The sequence below is a fragment of the Nerophis ophidion genome, linkage group LG20, assembly GCF_033978795.1.
Source record: "Nerophis ophidion isolate RoL-2023_Sa linkage group LG20, RoL_Noph_v1.0, whole genome shotgun sequence".
Lineage (NCBI taxonomy): Eukaryota > Metazoa > Chordata > Actinopteri > Syngnathiformes > Syngnathidae > Nerophis > Nerophis ophidion.
In genome coordinates this window covers 37,446,514-37,472,294 of record NC_084630.1, presented here as the reverse complement: position 1 = coordinate 37,472,294, position 25,781 = coordinate 37,446,514, and the positions used below count along the sequence as shown (strand labels likewise).

The window sequence follows — 25,781 nt, the reverse complement described above, 5'->3', positions numbered from 1 at the left end:
TTATCGTTTAAAATCTATATCAATAAAAGTGCTAAACATCATTCTTAAATCCATTGTTTTCCTTTGTCTAGTATCGATGGAATTGAAGCATTCTCTTTTTAACCAATTTCGGATCGATACCAATCTCGTAGAAAGCAAACTTGCCAAGCAAGGATCGATATACAGTAAATGATAAATAAATGATAAATGGGTTTTACTTGTATAGCGCTTTTCTACCTTCAAGGTACTCAAAGCGCTTTGACACTACTTCCACATTTACCCATTCACACACACATTCACACACTGATGGAGGGAGCTGCCATGCAAGGCGCCAACCAGCACCCATCAGGAGCAAGGGTGAAGTGTCTTGCTCAGGACACAACGGACGTGACGAGGTTGGTTCTAGGTGGGATTTGAACCAGTGACCCTACACAGGCCAAAAGTTTGGAAACACCTTCTCCTCATTCAATGCGTTTTCTTTAATTTCATGACTATTTGCCTTGTAGACTGTCACTGAAAGCATCAAAACTATGAATGAAAATAGCCACCGTTTGCTCTGATTATTGCTTTGCACACTCTTGGCATTCTCTCCATGAGCTTAAAGTACAACTGTGAAGTGAAAACCATTTGAGGTGACTACCTCTTGAGGCTCATGGAGAAAATGCCAAGAGTGTGCAGAGCAGTAATCATAGCAAAGGGTGGCTATTTTGAAGAAACTAGAATATAAAACATGTTTTCAGTTATTTCACCTTTTTTTTTTTTAAGTACATAACTCCACATGTGTTCATTCATTGTTTTGATTCCTTCAGTGACAATCTACAATGTAAATAGTCATGGAAAGAAAGAAAACGCATTGAATGAAAAGGTGTGTCCAAACTTTTGGCCTGTACTGTACTTGAAATTTAGGAATATGAATCAATATATTGTTGTATCGATCAATCGTTACACCCCTTCTTTGCACTATTTTATTAGGCATCTCTAACATAGTCCTTATTGTTACACCTTCATTTTAAGAGGCTATTGCTAAGTGAGCAAGGGGATTTGTGTTTACATTGATTTTTTCCATGGTTGTGTTGACAGTTTCTATTCTTTCTGCCTTGAAATCTGAGTGGAATATAGCCAGAGGAGAGTTAAAATGTGAGACATGCGGTAGAAAATGGATGGATGAGACGGATGTTTACATTTGATATATTTTTATCCTGGTCCTTACTTTCGATAGGTCACAAAAATATCAATAATTTACGATATTGACCAAAATTCTCCACTATACAATATCCTACACCAATACCCTACTGTGCAATACTACCCTTCGAGAGCAATACGTCCGACACCGGTTGTTATTTATTACTTCGGTACTCTTGTCTTGTTCTGTATATTGTACAGTATTTGTATTTCTATAGTGTTTTGTATATTGTACGGGATTGCTTGTTATTTTTATTGGATAGTAGTCCGTTTATTTCAATTGTTAGTTTTACCTTCATTACCTCTAGTGTTACCGCATTTCCTTGAATTGCCGCCAGGCACATAGTATGCGCCTGCCTTGAATTACTGCCGGGTCAAACTCGCTTCCCAAAATAATTAGCGCATGCTTAGTATTACCGCCGGGTCAAACTCGTGACGTCACGAGTGACACTTCCCCTGTCATCATTTTCAAAATGGAGAAGGCTGATTTCAATACCGGTAATTTGAAATCGCATAAAGGGAAGAAGATTAAGAGCTATTCAGTAGGATTTAAGTCCAAGCTATTGAATTTAAAAAGAACAGTAAGCAGCTATGTTTTATTAATATAGCTGTGGAGCGTTGGAGGTGACGGTCCGACGGACAGGCACGCAGGAGATGGCGGCGAGGGCGAGCGAGCGGAGAGGAGGAGCGACCCGGACTGAGGTTTTATTGAAAAATAAACAAAGTCAAACTTTGGTGGTCCTGGGAACCCGCAAGACGATGGATTGAGACTGTCACAATACCGTAGCTGCGTGTGTCAAATATGAGTCATTAAATGACTCCCGCCTCCTGGTGGTAGAGGGCGCTAGTGATCCTTCTTGCAGAAGAAGTGACAATGAGTGACGTGAAATGTGCTGGGACGAATATGACGCGGCGGAAGCACGACGGACCTTTTAGGATGTAACACTCCTATGCTGGCTATGTAAACAACCGGGCTGAAATAAAGCATGTTCCAGTCCTAAATACCCAGTGTATTATTTATACAATAACACTTCCTGGTGGCAGCGGTGGGATAAAGAGATCACCAACGGAGCAGAACAGGAGTGGGAGTTGTCCGAGGATAATTCTGTCGTCGCCCCCGCACTAACAGAGCAGCGGTCTGACAGCAGTTTCCTAAACTGTACTTTCAATCGAAGCAGGAGGTAATAAAGGAAGATCTCCATCGAGACAGAGAGACTTTTAAAACTGAAGAAAGATAAACAAGTTATTGATGCTTTTGATCAAAAGGAGCTGGCATGGATTTCATTTATAAGTAAAGGTAAGACCATTATAACGTTTTTTTTTTTTATTAAATGTGCTTTTCATGATGGTATCCTTACATAACACTCAAATTTTTAAAGCATGCCTTTGGTGCCAGTGTGAGAAGAGGTTTTAAAACAATAGCGCAAGCTTACTTTTACTGAATGCCTTTGGTAAGCGCAGGAGTGAGAAGAGATTTTAAATTAATTAGCGCCCCGGCGGCAATTCAAGGAAATACGGTATTTATTTTTACCCCATATTTGTTCCCACTACTGCACCTTAAGCTGGAGTCCTTAATCTTGTTACTTGCAAATATAATGAAAATAAAGTCCATTCTATTCTATATAAAACATTTATAGTGAAGTGAATTATATTTATATAGCGCTTTTCTCTAGTGACTCAAAGCGCTTTCACATAGTGAAACCCAATATCTAAGTTACATTTAAACCAGTGTGGGTGGCACTGGGAGCACGTGGGTAAAGTGTCTCGCCCAAGGACACAACGGCAGTGACTAGGATGGCGGAAGCGGGGATCGAACCTGGAACCCTCAAGTTGCTGGCACGCCACTCTACCAACCGAGCTGTAACGGCCCATATAGCGCGATAGTTTTCAGCAATGTATTGTTGCAAAAAAAAAAAAGGCAGAGCTCCTAGTTGCAACTTGCACGTGTTTCTTCATAATGCCATGCAGCGATGTGGGCATGCCTGCCCTCCTGCTCTAACTTTGCCTAGTGATTCCGAGCACCACGAGCTGGCACCGGCTCCACGGCGAGTCGCATTTGTGTGCTCTCAGCCGTGCGCTGTGTCCATATGTTGCCGGGACGCCCTCCAATTTTGCCATCATCCAAAAAAGCAGAACAAGCCCCACTTTGTTGTCTGTCTTTTTCTTTTTTGCTGCTCAGCTGAGAGACGGGTCAAGCTACAGTGTAAAAGTCACCGACGGTTAACGCGAGCCGCTTTGCGTCTGAGGCGAAGAGGAAAAAGAACACTTGTCATTCAGTCGCAGCAAATCTGTGATGCTCTGCAAACCTCTTAAAGAAGCGGTGGGAGGGGAGTGCAGCCATGTAGGCAACACTAAGCCCCGACAAAACACTTGTCCTCAGGGAATAGGTGTATGTTGGTTGGCAAAGGACACCTCCCAGAGGCATTAACACTTGGACAGGGTTGATGACTGCGAGGAGGAAAAGGGGGGTGATGTTCTCCAGCTTCTCCCATTAGCCAAACCAACAAACACAATGGCGTTGTTATTCTTTGGCCATAATCAGAATAGGCTCCGTGTGTGGGCAGTGTAGCTGGGAGGAGAAGTCGACTAGGTCCTATTCAGTCTTCTCAAGCCCCCCCACCCCCACTTATTTGCATGACTTGAGGAAATTAAATGACGCAACATGGCTTTTTTTGTTTTTTGGGTCGCTACCACCCAGTCACTGATTGATTGCAGGAGGGATTTTACATGAAAACAGTGCGTAGTGAAACCATTTGAACATGTTTTGTTGTTTTGATACGGCTTTACGGAATAGTTTGGACAAATGGAGCCAATTATTTTGAATGGATTTTTGTTTTTTACTCGTCTTAATCCCTTTGTATGTGTTTTTCACTTTTCTCATCTTTCCTTTAAAAGCTTAACCAGGGACGAGGGTTGCAGATGAAATTATGGCTAGAAGTCCTATGTACTTGGATATCGGTTACCTATGGGTAGAGGTGGGTAGAGTAGCCAGAAATTGTACTCAAGTAAGAGTATTGTTACTTTAGAGGTTTATTACTCAAGTAAAACCTGTAACCTGTTCATTTAAGTAATGCACAAAAACATAAAAATAGCAATAAACAAATTCACAGCCAGGAATATCTCTTAAGCAAAGTAAAACAATATATATTAAAAATATAAATATTGGGTTTTACACTGTATTGAAAAAAAAAAGTACAATTAATTTTACCTTTGCAACCTCATTATTGGCTAAGTGTTATATTCATAAATGTAAGTTTCTCAATACACTATCTGTTTTTGTGTGCCTTTAAAAAAGATTTAGAACTCTACATTAAAACACTCTACCTCTAACAAACAAAAAGCTGTGAAAACGATGATGCTGTGTTCCAAAGTTAAGTTATTTACTGAGATTGAGTGGGCCTATGGCTTTGCGCTCTGTTTATATATATATATATACACATATATATATATTACATTATTTTTTTGTTACTTTGAATTTACAACCCCTTGGCGCTGTTTTGTACAGTTTTTATACTGTTTAGTACTGTTTTTGTACTTACTTTGATTATTATTTTCAACTGTTTGTAGATGTTGAAATTTATAAATAAATGTTTATTAAAAAAAAAAAAAGTGCAGTTAATCATGTGACCACCTGGCTCTGTTTGATTGGTGAAACAGAGTCAAACGTCACCAGTGACTGCATTTGATTGGTGAAACGCAGGCATGTGACAGATCCTACTTTGAAGGTATGTCTGACAAACCAAAACAAACAAAGCGTGCATTAACAGATCGATAAAAATCAGTAGCGGGTAGCGAGCTGAATGTAGCTAAATGGAGCGGAGTAAAAGTAGCGTTTCTTCTCTATACATATACTCAAGTAAAAGGAAAATAATTTTTTGAATTAAAACTACTCTTAGAAGTACAATTTATCCCAAAAGTTACTCAAGTAGATGTAACGGAGTAAATGTAGAACGTTACTACCCACCTCTGCCTATGGTAGCAATGTTTAATTGTAATGTCTCTGTCAAATAAATAAAGTTTACAAAAGTCACATGACTGTTCCGAAACACACAAAATGATAATTTAAGAGACAGAACCTTAACAAATACTTTGAATACTTCACATGAATGTTCCTTAAACACATACCAGATAAGATGTTTTTTCCTAGAAACTTTACCTGACGGTTCCTTACAGTAAAATAACAGATGTTGCTTCACAAGAAGTGTTCCTTATGACTGTTACATACACATATGAAGGGTAGAACCTTATTGAACATTTACCTAACTTGTGATTGTTCCTGAACCGCTTAAAAGATAAGATGTTGAAATAGTTTGAAAGCGCAGCACATACAGTAGAACTTTGTTGAGTATTATTAAATCTTCACACGAATGTTCCTTAAACACATAACAGATAATATATCACTTTGTTTGACTGTTCCTCACAGTGCTAAAGTAGAACTGTTCCTTACCACTGGTACATAAACACATGACAGATAGTATGTCACTCTGCCAGAACATTGCAGAAAACACTGGAAACCGTTCTATATCTACCTTTTCCTAAACACACAATGAGATAACAGAAAACTATATAACCTTAACCAGAACTGTTTGCGTGTAAAATGCCGCTTAACTACAACTGTATGGAATATTGTGGAAACTTCACATGTTCTTAGTACTGTTTCTTAAACAGAAGTCTTTCGATATCAGTAACTTTCATAGTGATGCACCTCGACCATAAGAGATAACTTGTCACTTTGCAAAAACCTTGACAGAATGTACTGAAAACACCACATGACTGTCGCTTAAACACATACAGTAAAATAACAGATGTCACTAAGATAGCCTTTAACCCTTAGAGAATATTCTGGAAATTTCACATACTGTCCATTAGACACATTGAGTATAACAGACGAGATATCACTCCAGTTGAATATTCTAGGTATGTGTGTATTCGCCTCTGGCCGGACCTCCGCTGTGGTCACTCAGATTTCACGCTTGATCGCGCAATCTGACCACTATTTTCAAAGTTCAACTGTGTTGGCGATGTTTTCAGCAATACATCCTAGTTTATCCAGAATATCAATATTTTCGGATTGAACAAATACTCGCGCCACAAAGCTCTGAAAAAATTTTGCAAGTTTGCACTCGACAAAACTCCCCTGCAAAAAATCTACGGTGGGTAAAATGTTAATTGTAATCCCTATTATAGTATCCATCCATTTCTTACCGCTTGTCCCTTTTGGGATCACAGGGAGTGCTAGAGCCTATCTCAGCTGCATTTGGGCAGTAGGCGTGGTACACCCTTGACAAGTTGCCAGCTCATCGCAGGGTCAACACAGATACAGTTGTGATCAAAATTATTCAACCCCCACACAATTTTGGTGTTTTAGCAAGTAGGACATTTATTCCGTATTTTGTTTATAGTCATATCAAATAAAGATGCATTAAATAGACCAATGCAACTTGAATTACAACATTATATTTTGTAACATACCAAACATTGACAAAATTATTCAACCCCTTGAAGATCATAACTCTTAAAAACATAATTTGAATAAAGTCTTTTCAATCAGGTGTTGAAAACACCTGTAGATGTGATTAGAATCATAACGAGCAACAATTAAACTGATTGAAAAAGACTGTGACGCTCAGCTTCTTGTAGATGGTCAATGGTGTATTTGCAACATGGTGAAGTCCAGGGAGTGGTCAAAGAAGTCAAGAGAGGAGGTCATTTCTCTTCATAAGAAAGGATATGGATATAAGAAAATAGCAAAGACATTACACATTCCAAGAGACACAGTTGGGAGCATAATTCACAAGTTTAAAGCTAAAGGCACAGTGGAAACACTACCTGGGCGTGGTAGAAAGAGGATGCTGTGTGTGTACAGTGATGAAAACCCCCGGGTAACAGCTGAGGAACTACAACAGGACATTGCAGAGGGGGGAACGCAGGTTTCGTCCCAGACAATAAGGCGCGCACTACAAGATGAAGGCCTCCATGCCAGAACTCCCAGGCGCACCCCACTTCTGACTACCAGGCACAAGAAAAATAGACTACAGTATGCCAAAAATCATCGAGACAAATCCCCAAGGTTTTGGGATACTTTTCTATGGAGTGATGAGACAAAACTGGAACTCTTTGGGTCTATGAATCAACGTTATGTCTGGAGGAGAAAAAATGAAGCTTACAAAGAGAAGAACACCATTCCTACTGTTAAGCATGGTGGGGGGTCAATCATGCTCTGGTGCTGTTTCTCTGCCTCAGGTACCGGGAATCTCCAGCGCGTTCAAGGCATTATGAATTCTATTTCCTAGCAGGATATATTAGCTGCAAATGTCATGAAGTCAGTGAGGAAGCTGAGGCTTGGGAGACGTTGGACCTTCCAACAGGACAAGGATCCCAAGCATACCTCCAAATCAACATCAGAGTGGTTGCAGAAGAAGGGCTGGAAGACTCTGGAGTGGCCTTCACAGTGGCCAGACCTAAATCCTCTAGAAAAGCTGTGGTGGGACTTGAAGAAGGCAGTTGCAGCACGCAAGCCCAAGAATATGAATGAACTGGAGGCCTTTGCCCAAGAGGAATGGGCTAAAATAGCTGTAGATGCTTGCAAGAAGCTTGTGTCCGCTTATGTATCACCTTTGAAGGATGTCATTACTGCCAAAGGGTGTTCTACTAAGTACTAAAGATGCATGGAACTAGGGGGTTGAATCATTTTGTCAATGACATATTAAGAAAAATGTCCTTTTTTGCTATTTTGTAAAATACAGTGTTACAATTTAAGTTGCATTTGTCTATTTGACACATCTTTATTTGATATGAGTACAAACAAAATACGGAATAAATGTCCAACTTGCTAAAACACCAAAATTGTGTGGGGGTTGAATAATTTTGGTCACAACTGTACATCCGTCATACATTTACCTATCTGTGAGTCAGCCAAATACCTTTAAAATTAATCGATTCGGGCACTGATTTGTTCGACCCGCCGATTTCCTGGTCGTTGTGATGTAACCAGCCATGTTAACTCAAATTTTCAATCACTTGAATGGCTAATTTCCTGTATTTATTAATTGACAATACACCATAACAGTGAAATCACTTTTTTCTGTTTCCTTGTATGGCAAGCTTTTCAATGATACCAACGTTTTTAAAATGAAATGGGGTTATTAATGAGAATATATGACATACATTTAGAGCCCAATTATGGATTTTTAAAACCGGTGAAAATGCACTAACTTTCTTAAAATTTAATGCTACTTACATCACAGGAATCGCCGTAGCAAAACCTGTCTGATAATACTGACTCATGTAAATCAATTTTTAAATTTTACACACATACAGACAGAAACACGAGGAATGTAACAAAAAAGGCCAGAAAGTGACGTAAACAAACAATAACAATACTGTCGCTTTAAGGCACCGTTAGTTTGTAACACTGATTACCATCCAATTCGAGTAAGTATCACTTTAGTAAAATATTCTAAACATTTTGTTTTGTATGACCGTACCTGGGAAACACATTGAAGATAACGAACGCCACTTAAATTAGAAGCTTTACAGAATATTCTAGAAACTTCACAGAAATAAGCTAACAGGCTGGCTAACAGCTAAGCTAAATTTACCGGTTAAGTTGGACAACTTTAACGGGGACGATTCGGCCCAACACCGTCTCCTCAGTCGGTAAACTCGCCACGATAGTGCACCGGTCATGTTGCTTTTTAAAGAAAATTAAAAAAAAAATGTAATTTCATTGCGCGCATGTAATGGTATGTCCGCTCTGAGATCAATAGATTGTGATTTCAAACCCTGGCCGAGTCATACCAAAGAATATATAAAATGGGACCCATTACCTCCCTGCTTGGAACTCAGCATCAAAGGTTGGAATTGGGGGTTATATCACCAAAATTGATTCCCAGGAGCGGCCACCGCTGCTGCTCACTGCTCCCCTCACCACACCTAGTGTGTGTGTGTGAGACAATTACTTGATAACAAATGCCTCTAAACTAGAAGCTTTACAGGACACTCTAGAAATGTTTCTTTTTAAAGAAAATAAATAAATATAATTTTATAAAGCGCCTACGTAGAAGGCTAGAACGTGACGTAGACAAACAACTAATAAACAATATCGTCGCTTTTCGGCACCGTTAGTTTGTAATACTGATTACCATCCAATTCGATTAAGTATCACTTTAGTAAAATACTCTAAACACTTTGTTTTGTATGACCGTACCTGGGAAACACATAGAAGGAGATAACGAACGCCACTTAATTTAGAAGCTTTACAGAATATTCTAGAAACTTCACAGAAATAAGCTAACAGGCTGGCTAACAGCTAAGCTAGGTGCTAGCCAGGTAAAGTTACCGGTGAAGTTAAGTTGGACAACTTTAACGGGGACGATTCGGCCCAACATAGTGTCCTCAGTCGGTAAACTCGCCACGATAGTGCACCGGTCATGTTGCTTTTTAAAGAAAAAAAAAAAAAAATGTAATTTCATTGCGCGCGTGTAACGTCAAAGGCTAGATAGTGACGTAAACAAACAACTAATTAAACAATGCCGTCGCTTTACGGCACAGTTTGTTTGTAATATTGAATACTATCCAATTCGAATAAGTTATCAGATACTATATCATTTAAGTAGAAAATTCTAAAAACGTTTTGTACGACCGTACCTTGGACCCATAGAGTAAGATAGCCTGGTGAGTGGCCTAGTGGTGTGTCCGCTCTGAGATCAATAGATTGTGATTTCAAACCCTGGCCGAGTCATACCAAAGAATATATAAAATGGGACCCATTACCTCCCTGCTTGGAACTCAGCATCAAAGGTTGGAATTGGGGGTTATATCACCAAAATTGATTCCCAGGCGCAGCCACCGCTGCTGCTCACTGCTCCCCTCATTTCACCACACCTAGTGTGTGTGTGTGTGAGACAATTACTTGATAACGAATGCCTCTAAACTAGAAGCTTTACAGGACATTCTAGAAATGTTTCTTTTTAAAGAAAATAAATAAATATAATTTTATAAAGCGCCTACGTAGAAGGCTAGAACGTGACGTAGACAAACAACTAATAAACAATATCGTCGCTTTTCGGCACCGTTAGTTTGTAGCACTGATTACCATCCAATTCGATTAAGTATCACTTTAGTAAAATACTCTAAACACTGTTTTGTATGACCGTACCTGGGAAACACATAGAAGGAGATAACGAACGCCACTTAATTTAGAAGCTTTACAGAATATTCTAGAAACTTCACAGAAATAAGCTAACAGGCTGGCTAACAGCTAAGCTAGGTGCTAGCCAGGTAAAGTTACCGGTGAAGTTAAGTTGGACAACTTTAACGGGGACGATTCGGCCCAACAGTGTCCTGAGTCGGTAAACTCGCCACGATAGTGCACCGGTCATGTTGCTTTTTAAAGAAAATACATAAAAAAATGTAATTTCATTGCGCGCGTGTAACGTCAAAGGCTAGATAGTGACGTAAATAAACAACTAATTAAACAATACCGTCGCTTTACGGCACCGTTTGTTTACGTTTTCGTGGCGTGGCCCACTAAAAACTAACAAAACACGACGACTATAAAGCGCCGCTTGTGACAATAAGACGGCGTTACAAAAGGGCGCTGAATGGACATTAAGAAGCTCCTTACCCGGGCATCCCTGCGGTGAGCGATCTGGTAGGCGGCTCTGCGGGTGGGACAGCAGGACACCCGCGAGTACAACCGGTGGCAGACGTCGCCGCTGCCGCTGCCGTCGAGCAGGACCTTCCGGTCCCGCTTCTTGAGGCGCTTGGGCAGCGTGCCGTCGTAGCACCGTCGCCTCCTGGCGCTCAGCTCCGCTCCCCTCTCGCCCAATTTGGCATCTCCGCACTCCCACACGTTGACAGCGATGGCCAGCACCAGCACGAATTGCAAATGCTTCATTATGCGTAGAAACAAAACAAAACAAAAAACACCGCTAATAACAGCAAATTAATGTCTGCAATGCAATGTTATATAAAGGCTATAATGTGTGCGTGTTTATTGCATTTACAGCTTGCACATGTGCGCCCAAGAGAAAAGTGTAAGCACGCTGCACATAAAAGCAGGTGCCGCCAGTTCCAATCTATTAATATATGTGTTAAAAATAAATATCATGCTCGCTTCCTTTAAAAAAAAAAAAAAAGTGCACGAAAAATAACAATATCACAATTTTATCCACAAAAAGTGCAGCCCCAAAACGAAGAGCCTGGATGTTCCTCTCAGATGTAATCCCTCGCTGCGTGGACGCATGGAGCCCGGGTGGGGGGAGTTTGCAGGGGAGGGGGGGGAATAAAAGTTCTTCTTCCTCCGCAACACTAAAAAAGTCCTCAGGAGTGCTCACATGTTTTCTCTTTGGTCTCTTTCCTCCTTCTTCTTTTTAACCGGCGCGCTCGAAGAGCGCCGTGACGTGTGCAAGTCGGCGGGGGCGCGCGCACACACATACACACACACGCGCGCGCAAGCGCACCCGCAGGGGGGGCCGGGCGCGTACACGTCGAGGTCGACGATCACCTGGCTGGAAGGAGGGGGTGCGCACCCTTTAAAAAAAAACTTTGAATAAAAGTCTTGATTCTACATTTATTTCTTGCAATAAAGGCAGTTGGAGGATTTTTTTAAAACAGGTGTTGCAATTCTGCCAAAAATAGGAAATACTGCAGCAACACCAATTTTTTTATAAAGTTAAAGTGCCAAAGATTGTCACACACGAAATTGTTCTCTTCATCACCTCCTGGGAGGTGAGGGAAGCAGTGAGCAGCAGCGATGGCCACGCCCGGGAATCATTTGGGTGATTTAAAGGCCTACTGAAAGGAGATTTTCTTATTTAAACGGGGATAGCAGGTCCATTCTATGTGTCATACTTGATCATTTCACGATATTGCCATATTTTTGCTGAAAGGATTTAGTAGAGAACATCCACAATAAAGTTCGCAACTTTTGGTTGCTAATAAAAAAGCCTTGCCTGTACCGGAAGTAGCAGACAATGTGCGCGTGACGTCACGGGTTGTAGAGCTCATCACATCCGCACATTGTTTACAATCATGGCCACCAGCAGCTAGAGCAATTCGGACCGAGAGAGCGACAATTTCCCCATTAATTTGAGCGAGGATGAAAGATTCGTAGATGAGGAAAGTGAGAGTGAAGCACTAGAAGGAAAGAAAAAAAGGCGACGGCAGTGGTAACGATTCAGATGTTATTAGACACGTTGACTAGGATAATTCTGGAAAATCCCTTATCTGCTTATTGTGTTAATAGTGTTTTAGTGAGATTATAAAGTCATACCTGAAAGTCAGAGGGCTGCGGTGACCGCCAGTGTCTCTGAGAGAAGCCAATGGAGGAGCCAAGATCTGCAGGACGCTAACTCCGCTCAAGTCTCCGGTAAGAGCCGACTTAATATCGCAATTTTCTCATCCCAAAATTTGCTGGTTGACATGTGGTAGAGAAACATGTTTGCTAAAGCTTCACCACAAACAAAGAAACACCGGCAGCTGCAATCCACCGCTTTCCACCAACAGCATTGTTCTTTATAGTCTCCATTATTATTTGGACAAATTGCAAAAGATTCAGCAACACAGATGTCCAAAATACTGTGTAATTATGTGATAAAAACGGATTACTTTTAGCCGTGAGTGGTGCTGGGAGAACATGTCCGCTCCAACCAACGCGTCATCATTCCGCGACCTTTTCAACAGGATACTTCGCGGGAAATTTAAAATCGCAATTTAGTAAACTAAAGCGGCCGTATTGGCATGTGTTGCAATGTTAATATTTCATCATTGATATATAAACTATCAGACTGCGTGGTGGCTAGTAGTGGCTTTCAGTAGGCCTTTAAAAACAACGTCTGTTGCAATTCTGCCAAAAATAGGAAATACTGCAGCAACACTAAGTTGTTGTTAAAGTTAAAGTGCCAATGATTGTCACACACACATTAGGTGTGGCGAAATAATTTTCTTCATCACCCTTGATAACCTCCTGGGAGGTGAGGGGAGCAGTGAGCAGCAGCGGTGGCCGCGCCCGGGAATCATTTTGGTGATTTAACCCCCAATTCCAACATTTGATGCTGAGTGCCAAGCAGGGAGGTAATGGGTCCTATTTTCATAGTCTTTGGCCGGCGATTTTTGATTGATTGATTGAAACTTTTATAAGTATATAGCACAGTACAGTACATATTCCGTACAATTGACCACTAAATGGTAACACCCCAATAAGTTTTTCAACTTGTTTAAGTCGGGGTCCATGTTAAACAATTCATGGTACAAATATATACAATCAGCATAATATAGTCATCATACAAGTTATTCATCAGAGTACATACATTGAATTATTTACATAATTAACAATCCGTGGGTGGGATGTGGTGTGTGTGTGTTGGGGGGGGGGGGGGTAGATTTGGTTCAAATCAGTACTTAAGTCATCAACAATTGCATTGTCAGAGAAATGGACATTGAAACAGTGTAGATCTGACTTGGTAGGATATTTACAGTGAGAAGTGAACATAGTGAGTTCAGAAATCATAACAACAAGTATATACATTTGATTATTTACAATCCGGGCAGGTGGGATGTGTTAGTCAAGGGTTGAAGTTTGAACTTATTTCTTTAGCATAAGTCCATAATCATAAAATAATAACTTCAATTTCACATAAATATGTATTTGTTTTCCACACAGGAAGTGATGCAAATGGGAATAATCAGCTTCAGGATCAAACTGTCTCCATTTTAAAAGCTTTACACAGGTAGTGTTTTAAACAGTGGTTCTCAAGCTTTTTTCAGTGATGTACCCCCTGTGAACATGTTTTTAATTCAAGTACCCCCTAATCAGAGCAAAGTATTTTTGGTTGAAAAAAAGAGATAAAGAAGTAAAATACAGTACTATGTCATCAGTTTCAGATTTATTAAATTGTATAAAACTGCAAAATATTGCTCATTTGTAGTGGTCTTTCTTGAACTATTTGGAAAAAAAGATATAAAAATAAGTAAAAACTTGTTGAAAAATAAACAAGTGATTCAATTATAAATGCAGATTTCTCCACATAGAAGTAATCATCAACTTAAAGTGTCCTCTTTGGGGATTGTAATAGAGATCCATCTGGATTCATCAACTTCCTTCTAAACATTTCTTCACAAAAAAAGACATCTTTAACATCAATATTTATGGAACATGTCCACAAAAAAAATCTAGGTGTCAACACTGAATATTGCATTGTATTTTTTTCCCCACAGTTTATGAACTTACATTCATATTTTGTTGAAGTATTATTCAATAAATATATTTATAAAGGATTCTTGAATTGTTGCAATTTTTTTTACAATATTTAAAAAAAATCTCACGTACCCCTTGGCATACCTTCAGGTACCCCTGATTGATATATATATACATATATGTATGTATATATATATATATATATATATATATATATATATATATATATATATATATATATATATATATATATATATATATATATGTATTTATTTAAGGTAAATTTGGAAAATTGGTTATTTCTGGCAATTTATTTAAGTGTGTATCAAACTGGTAGCCCTTCGCATTAATCAGTATCCAAGAAGTAGCTCTTGGTTTCAAAAAGGTTGCTGATCCCTGCACTACAGGCTCTTCTCACTCTATCTTGTGTCTCCTCACAGACAGCAAGCACACCTTCTTACACACGTCACATACTGTCACCTCATACGTCACATACTGTCACCTCATACGTCACATACTGTCACCTCACACGTCACGTACTGTCACCTCACACGTCACGTACTGTCACCTCATACGTCACGTACTGTCACCTCATACGTCACATACTGTCACCTCATACGTCACATACTGTCACCTCATACGTCACATACTGTCACCTCATACGTCACGTACTGTCACCTCATACGTCACGTACTGTCACCTCATACGTCGCGTACTGTCACCTCATACGTCACGTACTGTCACCTCATACGTCACGTACTGTCACCTCATACGTCACGTACTGTCACCTCATACGTCGCGTACTGTCACCTCATACGTCACGTACTGTCACCTCATACGTCACGTACTGTCACCTCATACGTCACGTACTGTCACCTCACACGTCACATACTGTCACCTCATACGTCACATACTGTCACCTCCTACGTCACATACTGTCACCTCACAGGTCACATACTGTCACCTCACACGTCATATACTGTCACCTCACACGTCACATACTGTCACCTCATACGTCACGTACTGTCACCTCATACGTCACGTACTGTCACCTCATACGTCACGTACTGTCACCTCACACGTCACATACTGTCACCTCATACGTCACATACTGTCACCTCATACGTCACGTACTGTCACCTCATACGTCACGTACTGTCACCTCACACGTCACATACTGTCACCTCACACATCACATACTGTCACCTCACACGTCACATACTGTCACCTCACACGTCACATACTGTCACCTCACACGTCACATACTGTGACCTCACACGTCACATACTGTCACCTCACACGTCAAATACTGTCACCTCACACGTCACATACTGTCACCTCACACGTCACATACTGTCACCTCATACGTCACATACTGTCACCTCATACGTCACGTACTGTCACCTCAAACGTCACGTAATGTCACCTCACACGTCACTTACTGTCACCTCACACGTCACATACTGTCATCTCACACGTCACATACTGTCACCTCATACGTCACATACTGTCACCTCATACGTCACATACTGTCACCTCATACGTCACATACTGTCACCTCATACGTCACGTACTGTCACCTCATACGTCACGTACTGTCACCTCACACGTCACGTACTGTCACCTCACACGTCACGTACTGTCACCTCACACGTCACGTACTGTCATCTCATACGTCACGTACTGTCACCTCATACGTCATGTACTGTCACCTCATACGTCACGTACTGTCACCTCATACGTCACATACTGTGACCTCACACGTCACATACTGTCACCTCACACGTCAAATACTGTCACCTCACACGTCACGTACTGTCACCTCATACGTCGCGTACTGTCACCTCATACGTCACGTACTGTCACCTCATACGTCACGTACTGGCACCTCCTACGTCACATACTGTCACCTCCTACGTCACATACTGTCACCTCACAGGTCACATACTGTCACCTCACACGTCATATACTGTCACCTCACACGTCACATACTGTCACCTCACACGTCACCTACTGTCACCTCATACGTCGTGTACTGTCACCTCATACGTCACGTACTGTCACCTCATACGTCACGTACTGTCACCTCATACGTCACGTACTGTCACCTCATACGTCACATACTGTCACCTCCTACGTCACATACTGTCACCTCACACGTCACATACTGTCACCTCACACGTCACATACTGTCACCTCACATGTCACATACTGTCACCTCACACGTCACATACTGTCACCTCACACGTCACGTACTGTCACCTCACACGTCACATACTGTCACCTCATACGTCACATACTGTCACCTCATACGTCACGTACTGTCACCTCATACGTCACGTACTGTCACCTCATATGTCACGTACTGTCACCTCACACGTCACATACTGTCACCTCACACGTCATATACTGTCACCTCACACGTCACATACTGTCACCTCACACGTCACATACTGTCACCTCTCACGTCACATACTGTCACCTCATACGTCACGTACTGTCACCTCATATGTCACGTACTGTCACCTCACACGTCACATACTGTCACCTCACACGTCATATACTGTCACCTCACACGTCACATACTGTCACCTCACACGTCACATACTGTCACCTCTCACGTCACATACTGTCACCTCATACGTCACATACTGTCACGTCACACGTCACATACTGTCACCTCATACGTCACATACTGTCACCTCACACGTCACGTACTGTCACCTCATACGTCGTGTACTGTCACCTCATACGTCACGTACTGTCACCTCATACGTCACGTACTGTCACCTCATACGTCACGTACTGTCACCTCATACGTCACATACTGTCACCTCCTACGTCACATACTGTCACCTCACACGTCACATACTGTCACCTCACACGTCACATACTGTCACCTCACACGTCACATACTGTCACCTCACACGTCACGTACTGTCACCTCACACGTCACATACTGTCACCTCATACGTCACGTACTGTCACCTCATACGTCACATACTGTCACCTCCTACGTCACATACTGTCACCTCACACGTCACATACTGTCACCTCACACGTCACATACTGTCACCTCACACGTCACATACTGTCACCTCACACGTCACATACTGTCACCTCACACGTCACGTACTGTCACCTCATACGTCACGTACTGTCACCTCATACGTCACGTACTGTCACCTCATATGTCACGTACTGTCACCTCACACGTCACATACTGTCACCTCACACGTCATATACTGTCACCTCACACGTCACATACTGTCACCTCACACGTCACATACTGTCACCTCATACGTCACATACTGTCACCTCATACGTCACATACTGTCACGTCACACGTCACGTACTGTCACCTCATACGTCACGTACTGTCACCTCATATGTCACGTACTGTCACCTCACACGTCACATACTGTCACCTCACACGTCATATACTGTCACCTCACACGTCACATACTGTCACCTCACACGTCACATACTGTCACCTCTCACGTCACATACTGTCACCTCATACGTCACATACTGTCACGTCACACGTCACATACTGTCACCTCATACGTCACATACTGTCACCTCATACGTCACGTACTGTCACCTCATACGTCACGTACTGTCACCTCACACGTCACGTACTGTCACCTCATACGTCGTGTACTGTCACCTCATACGTCACGTACTGTCACCTCATACGTCACGTACTGTCACCTCATACGTCACGTACTGTCACCTCATACGTCACATACTGTCACCTCCTACGTCACATACTGTCACCTCACACGTCACATACTGTCACCTCACACGTCACATACTGTCACCTCACACGTCACATACTGTCACCTCACACGTCACATACTGTCACCTCACACGTCACGTACTGTCACCTCACACGTCACATACTGTCACCTCATACGTCACATACTGTCACCTCATACGTCACGTACTGTCACCTCATACGTCACGTACTGTCACCTCATATGTCACGTACTGTCACCTCACACGTCACATACTGTCACCTCACACGTCATATACTGTCACCTCACACGTCACATACTGTCACCTCACACGTCACGTACTGTCACCTCTCACGTCACATACTGTCACCTCATACGTCACATACTGTCACGTCACACGTCACATACTGTCACCTCATACGTCACATACTGTCACCTCACACGTCACGTACTGTCACCTCATACGTCACGTACTATTACCTCATACGTCACGTACTGTCACCTCATACGTCACGTACTGTCACCTCATACGTCACATACTGTCACCTCATACGTCACGTACTATTACCTCATACGTCACGTACTGTCACCTCATACGTCACGTACTGTCACCTCATACGTCACGTACTGTCACCTCATACGTCGTGTACTGTCACCTCATACGTCACGTACTGTCACCTCATACGTCACGTACTGTCACCTCATACGTCACGTACTGTCACCTCATACGTCACATACTGTCACCTCCTACGTCACATACTGTCACCTCACACGTCACATACTGTCACCTCACACGTCACATACTGTCACCTCACACGTCACATACTGTCACCTCACACGTCACGTACTGTCACCTCACACGTCACATACTGTCACCTCATACGTCACGTACTGTCACCTCATACGTCACATACTGTCACCTCCTACGTCACATACTGTCACCTCACACGTCACATACTGTCACCTCACACGTCACATACTGTCACCTCACACGTCACATACTGTCACCTCACACGTCACATACTGTCACCTCACACGTCACGTACTGTCACCTCATACGTCACGTACTGTCACCTCATACGTCACGTACTGTCACCTCATATGTCACGTACTGTCACCTCACACGTCACATACTGTCACCTCACACGTCATATACTGTCACCTCACACGTCACATACTGTCACCTCACACGTCACATACTGTCACCTCATACGTCACATACTGTCACCTCATACGTCACATACTGTCACGTCACACGTCACGTACTGTCACCTCATACGTCACGTACTGTCACCTCATATGTCACGTACTGTCACCTCACACGTCACATACTGTCACCTCACACGTCATATACTGTCACCTCACACGTCACATACTGTCACCTCACACGTCACATACTGTCACCTCTCACGTCACATACTGTCACCTCATACGTCACATACTGTCACGTCACACGTCACATACTGTCACCTCATACGTCACATACTGTCACCTCATACGTCACGTACTGTCACCTCATACGTCACGTACTGTCACCTCACACGTCACGTACTGTCACCTCATACGTCGTGTACTGTCACCTCATACGTCACGTACTGTCACCTCATACGTCACGTACTGTCACCTCATACGTCACGTACTGTCACCTCATACGTCACATACTGTCACCTCCTACGTCACATACTGTCACCTCACACGTCACATACTGTCACCTCACACGTCACATACTGTCACCTCACACGTCACATACTGTCACCTCACACGTCACATACTGTCACCTCACACGTCACGTACTGTCACCTCACACGTCACATACTGTCACCTCATACGTCACATACTGTCACCTCATACGTCACGTACTGTCACCTCATACGTCACGTACTGTCACCTCATATGTCACGTACTGTCACCTCACACGTCACATACTGTCACCTCACACGTCATATACTGTCACCTCACACGTCACATACTGTCACCTCACACGTCACGTACTGTCACCTCTCACGTCACATACTGTCACCTCATACGTCACATACTGTCACGTCACACGTCACATACTGTCACCTCATACGTCACATACTGTCACCTCACACGTCACGTACTGTCACCTCATACGTCACGTACTATTACCTCATACGTCACGTACTGTCACCTCATACGTCACGTACTGTCACCTCATACGTCACATACTGTCACCTCATACGTCACGTACTATTACCTCATACGTCACGTACTGTCACCTCATACGTCACGTACTGTCACCTCATACGTCGCGTACTGTCACCTCATAGGTCACGTACTGTCACCTCATACGTCACGTACTGACACCTCATACCTCTATTACTGTCACCTCCTACGTCACATACTGTCACCTCCTACGTCACATACTGTCACCTCACACGTCACATACTGTCACCTCACACGTAACATACTGTCACCTCACACGTCACATACTGTCACGTCACACGTCACATACTGTCACCTCACACGTCACATACTGTCACCTCACACGTCACATACTGTCACCTCACACGTCACATACTGTCACCTCACACGTCACGTACTGTCACCTCATACGTCACGTACTGTCACCTCATACGTCACGTACTGTCACCTCATATGTCACGTACTGTCACCTCACACGTCACATACTGTCACCTCACACGTCATATACTGTCACCTCACACGTCACATACTGTCACCTCACACGTCACATACTGTCACCTCATACGTCACATACTGTCACCTCATACGTCACATACTGTCACGTCACACGTCACGTACTGTCACCTCATACGTCACGTACTGTCACCTCATATGTCACGTACTGTCACCTCACACGTCACATACTGTCACCTCACACGTCATATACTGTCACCTCACACGTCACATACTGTCACCTCACACGTCACATACTGTCACCTCTCACGTCACATACTGTCACCTCATACGTCACATACTGTCACGTCACACGTCACATACTGTCACCTCATACGTCACATACTGTCACCTCATACGTCACGTACTGTCACCTCATACGTCACGTACTGTCACCTCACACGTCACGTACTGTCACCTCATACGTCGTGTACTGTCACCTCATACGTCACGTACTGTCACCTCATACGTCACGTACTGTCACCTCATACGTCACGTACTGTCACCTCATACGTCACATACTGTCACCTCCTACGTCACATACTGTCACCTCACACGTCACATACTGTCACCTCACACGTCACATACTGTCACCTCACACGTCACATACTGTCACCTCACACGTCACATACTGTCACCTCACACGTCACGTACTGTCACCTCACACGTCACATACTGTCACCTCATACGTCACATACTGTCACCTCATACGTCACGTACTGTCACCTCATATGTCACGTACTGTCACCTCACACGTCACATACTGTCACCTCACACGTCATATACTGTCACCTCACACGTCACATACTGTCACCTCACACGTCACGTACTGTCACCTCTCACGTCACATACTGTCACCTCATACGTCACATACTGTCACGTCACACGTCACATACTGTCACCTCATACGTCACATACTGTCACCTCACACGTCACGTACTGTCACCTCATACGTCACGTACTATTACCTCATACGTCACGTACTGTCACCTCATACGTCACGTACTGTCACCTCATACGTCACATACTGTCACCTCATACGTCACGTACTATTACCTCATACGTCACGTACTGTCACCTCATACGTCACGTACTGTCACCTCATACGTCGCGTACTGTCACCTCATAGGTCACGTACTGTCACCTCATACGTCACGTACTGACACCTCATACCTCTATTACTGTCACCTCCTACGTCACATACTGTCACCTCCTACGTCACATACTGTCACCTCACACGTCACATACTGTCACCTCACACGTAACATACTGTCACCTCACACGTCACATACTGTCACGTCACACGTCACATACTGTCACCTCACACGTCACATACTGTCACCTCACACGTCACGTACTGTCACCTCATACGTCACGTACTGTCACCTCATACGTCACGTACTGTCACCTCATACGTCACGTACTGTCACCTCATACGTCACATACTGTCACCTAATACGTCACGTACTGTTACCTCATACGTCACATACTGTCACCTAATACGTCACGTACTGTCACATCATACGTCACGTACTGTCACCTCATACGTCACATACTGTCACCTCATACGTCACGTACTGTCACCTCATACGTCACATACTGTCATGTCACCTCATACGTCACATACTGTCACCTCATACGTCACATACTGTCACCTCATACGTCACATACTGTCACCTCATACGTCACATACTGTCACCTCATACGTCACATACTGTCACCTCATACGTCACATACTGTCACCTCATACGTCACATACTGTCACCTCATACGTCACATACTGTCACCTCATATGTCACGTACTGTCACCTCATACGTCACGTACTGTCACCTCATACATCACGTACTGTCACCTCATACGTCACGTACTGTCACCTCATACGTCACGTACTGTCACCTAATACGTCACGTACTGTCACCTCATACGTCACGTACTGTCACCTCATACGTCACGTACTGTCACCTCATACGTCACGTACTGTCACCTCATATGTCAAGTACTGTCACCTCATACGTCACGTACTGTCACCTCATACGTCACGTACTGTCACCTCATACCTCTATTACTGTCACCTCCTACGTCACATACTGTCACCTCCTACGTCACATACTGTCACCTCACACGTCACATACTGTCACCTCCTACGTCACATACTGTCACCTCACACGTCACATACTGTCACCTCACACGTCACATACTGTCACCTCCTACGTCACATACTGTCACCTCACATGTCACATACTGTCACCTCACACGTCACATACTGTCACCTCACACGTCACATACTGTCACCTCACACGTCACATACTGTCACCTCACACGTCACGTACTGTCACCTCACACGTCACATACTGTCACCTCACACGTCACATACTGTCACCTCCTACGTCACATACTGTCACCTCATCTGTCACATACTGTCACCTCACACGTCACATACTGTCACCTCACACGTCACATACTGTCACCTCACACGTCACATACTGTCACCTCACACGTCACGTACTGTCACCTCACACGTCACGTACTGTCACCTCATACGTCACGTACTGTCACCTCATACGTCACGTACTGTCACCTCATACGTCACGTACTGGCACCTCATACCTCTATTACTGTCACCTCCTACGTCACGTACTGTCACCTCATACGTCACGTACTGTCACCTCACACGTCACATACTGTCACCTCATACGTCACATACTGTCACCTCATACGTCACGTACTGTCACCTCATACGTCACGTACTGTCACCTCATATGTCACGTACTGTCACCTCACACGTCACATACTGTCACCTCACACGTCGCATACTGTCACCTCACACGTCACATACTGTCACCTCACACGTCACATACTGTCACCTCACACGTCACGTACTGTCACCTCACACGTCACGTACTGTCACCTCATACGTCACGTACTGTCACCTCATACGTCACGTACTGTCACCTCATACGTCACGTACTGTCACCTCATACGTCACGTACTGGCACCTCATACCTCTATTACTGTCACCTCCTACGTCACGTACTGTCACCTCATACGTCACGTACTGTCACCTCACACGTCACATACTGTCACCTCATACCTCTATTACTGTCACCTCCTACGTCACATACTGTCACCTCCTGCGTCACATACTGTCACCTCACACGTCACATACTGTCACCTCCTACGTCACATACTGTCACCTCACACGTCACATACTGTCACCTCACACGTCATATACTGTCACCTCACACGTCACATACTGTCACCTCATACGTCACATACTGTCACCTCACACGTCACATACTGTCACCTCACACGTCACATACTGTCACCTCATACGTCACATACTGTCACCTCACACGTCACATACTGTCACCTCACACGTCACATACCGTCACCTCACACGTCACATACTGTCACCTCACACGTCACATACTGTCACCTCACACGTCACATACTGTCACCTCATACGTCACATACTGTCACCTCACATGTCACATACTGTCACCTCATACGTCACATACTGACACCTCATACGTTACATACTGTCACCTCATTCGTCACATACTGTCACCTCCTACGTCACATACTGTCACCTCATACGTCACATACTGTCACCTCATACCTCAAATACTGTCACCTCATACGTCACATACTGTCACCTCATACGTTACATACTGTCACCTCATACGTCACATACTGTCACCTCCTACGTCACATACTGTCACCTCACACGTCACATACTGTCACCTCACACGTCACATACTGTAGCCTCACACGTCACATACTGTCACCTCATACGTCACATACTGTCACCTCATACGTCACATATTGTCACCTCATACCTCAAATACTGTCACCTCATACGTCACATACTGTCACCTCATACGTTACATACTGTCACCTCATACGTCACATACTGTCACCTCACACGTCACATACTGTCACCTCACACGTCACATACCGTCACCTCACACGTCACATACTGTCACCTCACACGTCACATACTGTCACCTCACACGTCACATACTGTCACCTCATACGTCACATACTGTCACCTCACATGTCACATACTGTCACCTCATACGTCACATACTGTCACCTCATACGTTACATACTGTCACCTCATACGTCACATACTGTCACCTCCTACGTCACATACTGTCACCTCATACGTCACATACTGTCACCTCATACCTCAAATACTGTCACCTCATACGTCACATACTGTCACCTCATACGTTACATACTGTCACCTCATACGTCACATACTGTCACCTCCTACGTCACATACTGTCACCTCACACGTCACATACTGTCACCTCACACGTCACATACTGTAGCCTCCTACGTCACATACTGTCACCTCACAGGTCACATACTGTCACCTCACACGTCATATACTGTCACCTCACACGTCACATACTGTCACCTCATACGTCACGTACTGTCACCTCATACGTCACGTACTGTCACCTCATACGTCACGTACTGTCACCTCACACGTCACATACTGTCACCTCATACGTCACATACTGTCACCTCATACGTCACGTACTGTCACCTCATACGTCACGTACTGTCACCTCACACGTCACATACTGTCACCTCACACATCACATACTGTCACCTCACACGTCACATACTGTCACCTCACACGTCACATACTGTCACCTCACACGTCACATACTGTGACCTCACACGTCACATACTGTCACCTCACACGTCAAATACTGTCACCTCACACGTCACATACTGTCACCTCACACGTCACATACTGTCACCTCATACGTCACATACTGTCACCTCATACGTCACGTACTGTCACCTCACACGTCACGTACTGTCACCTCACACGTCACTTACTGTCACCTCACACGTCACATACTGTCACCTCATACGTCACATACTGTCACCTCATACGTCACATACTGTCACCTCATACGTCACATACTGTCACCTCATACGTCACATACTGTCACCTCATACGTCACGTACTGTCACCTCATACGTCACGTACTGTCAC

At 43.6% G+C, this 25,781-nt stretch overlaps 1 protein-coding gene and 1 long non-coding RNA gene across 5 annotated transcripts in view; one reads left to right on the top strand and one right to left on the bottom strand.

Annotated features, from left to right (window-relative positions):
• hhip (hedgehog interacting protein) overlaps nt 1-11,504 on the bottom strand; it is a 92,518-nt gene extending 81,014 nt beyond the window's left edge. For all 4 annotated transcript variants that reach the window (XR_009803186.1, XM_061881188.1, XM_061881189.1 and 1 more), the window contains exon 1: nt 10,790-11,504. Coding sequence is in view for 3 of the 4 variants with exons in the window: in XM_061881188.1 (XP_061737172.1) it covers nt 10,790-11,062 (273 nt within the window). In the remaining variant the exon portion in view is untranslated. The remainder of the gene's footprint in view (nt 1-10,789) is intronic.
• Nucleotides 1-25,781, top strand: part of LOC133539116 (uncharacterized) — a 1,110,877-nt gene that overhangs the window by 844,299 nt on the left and 240,797 nt on the right. The gene's annotated exons all lie outside the window — the stretch shown is intronic.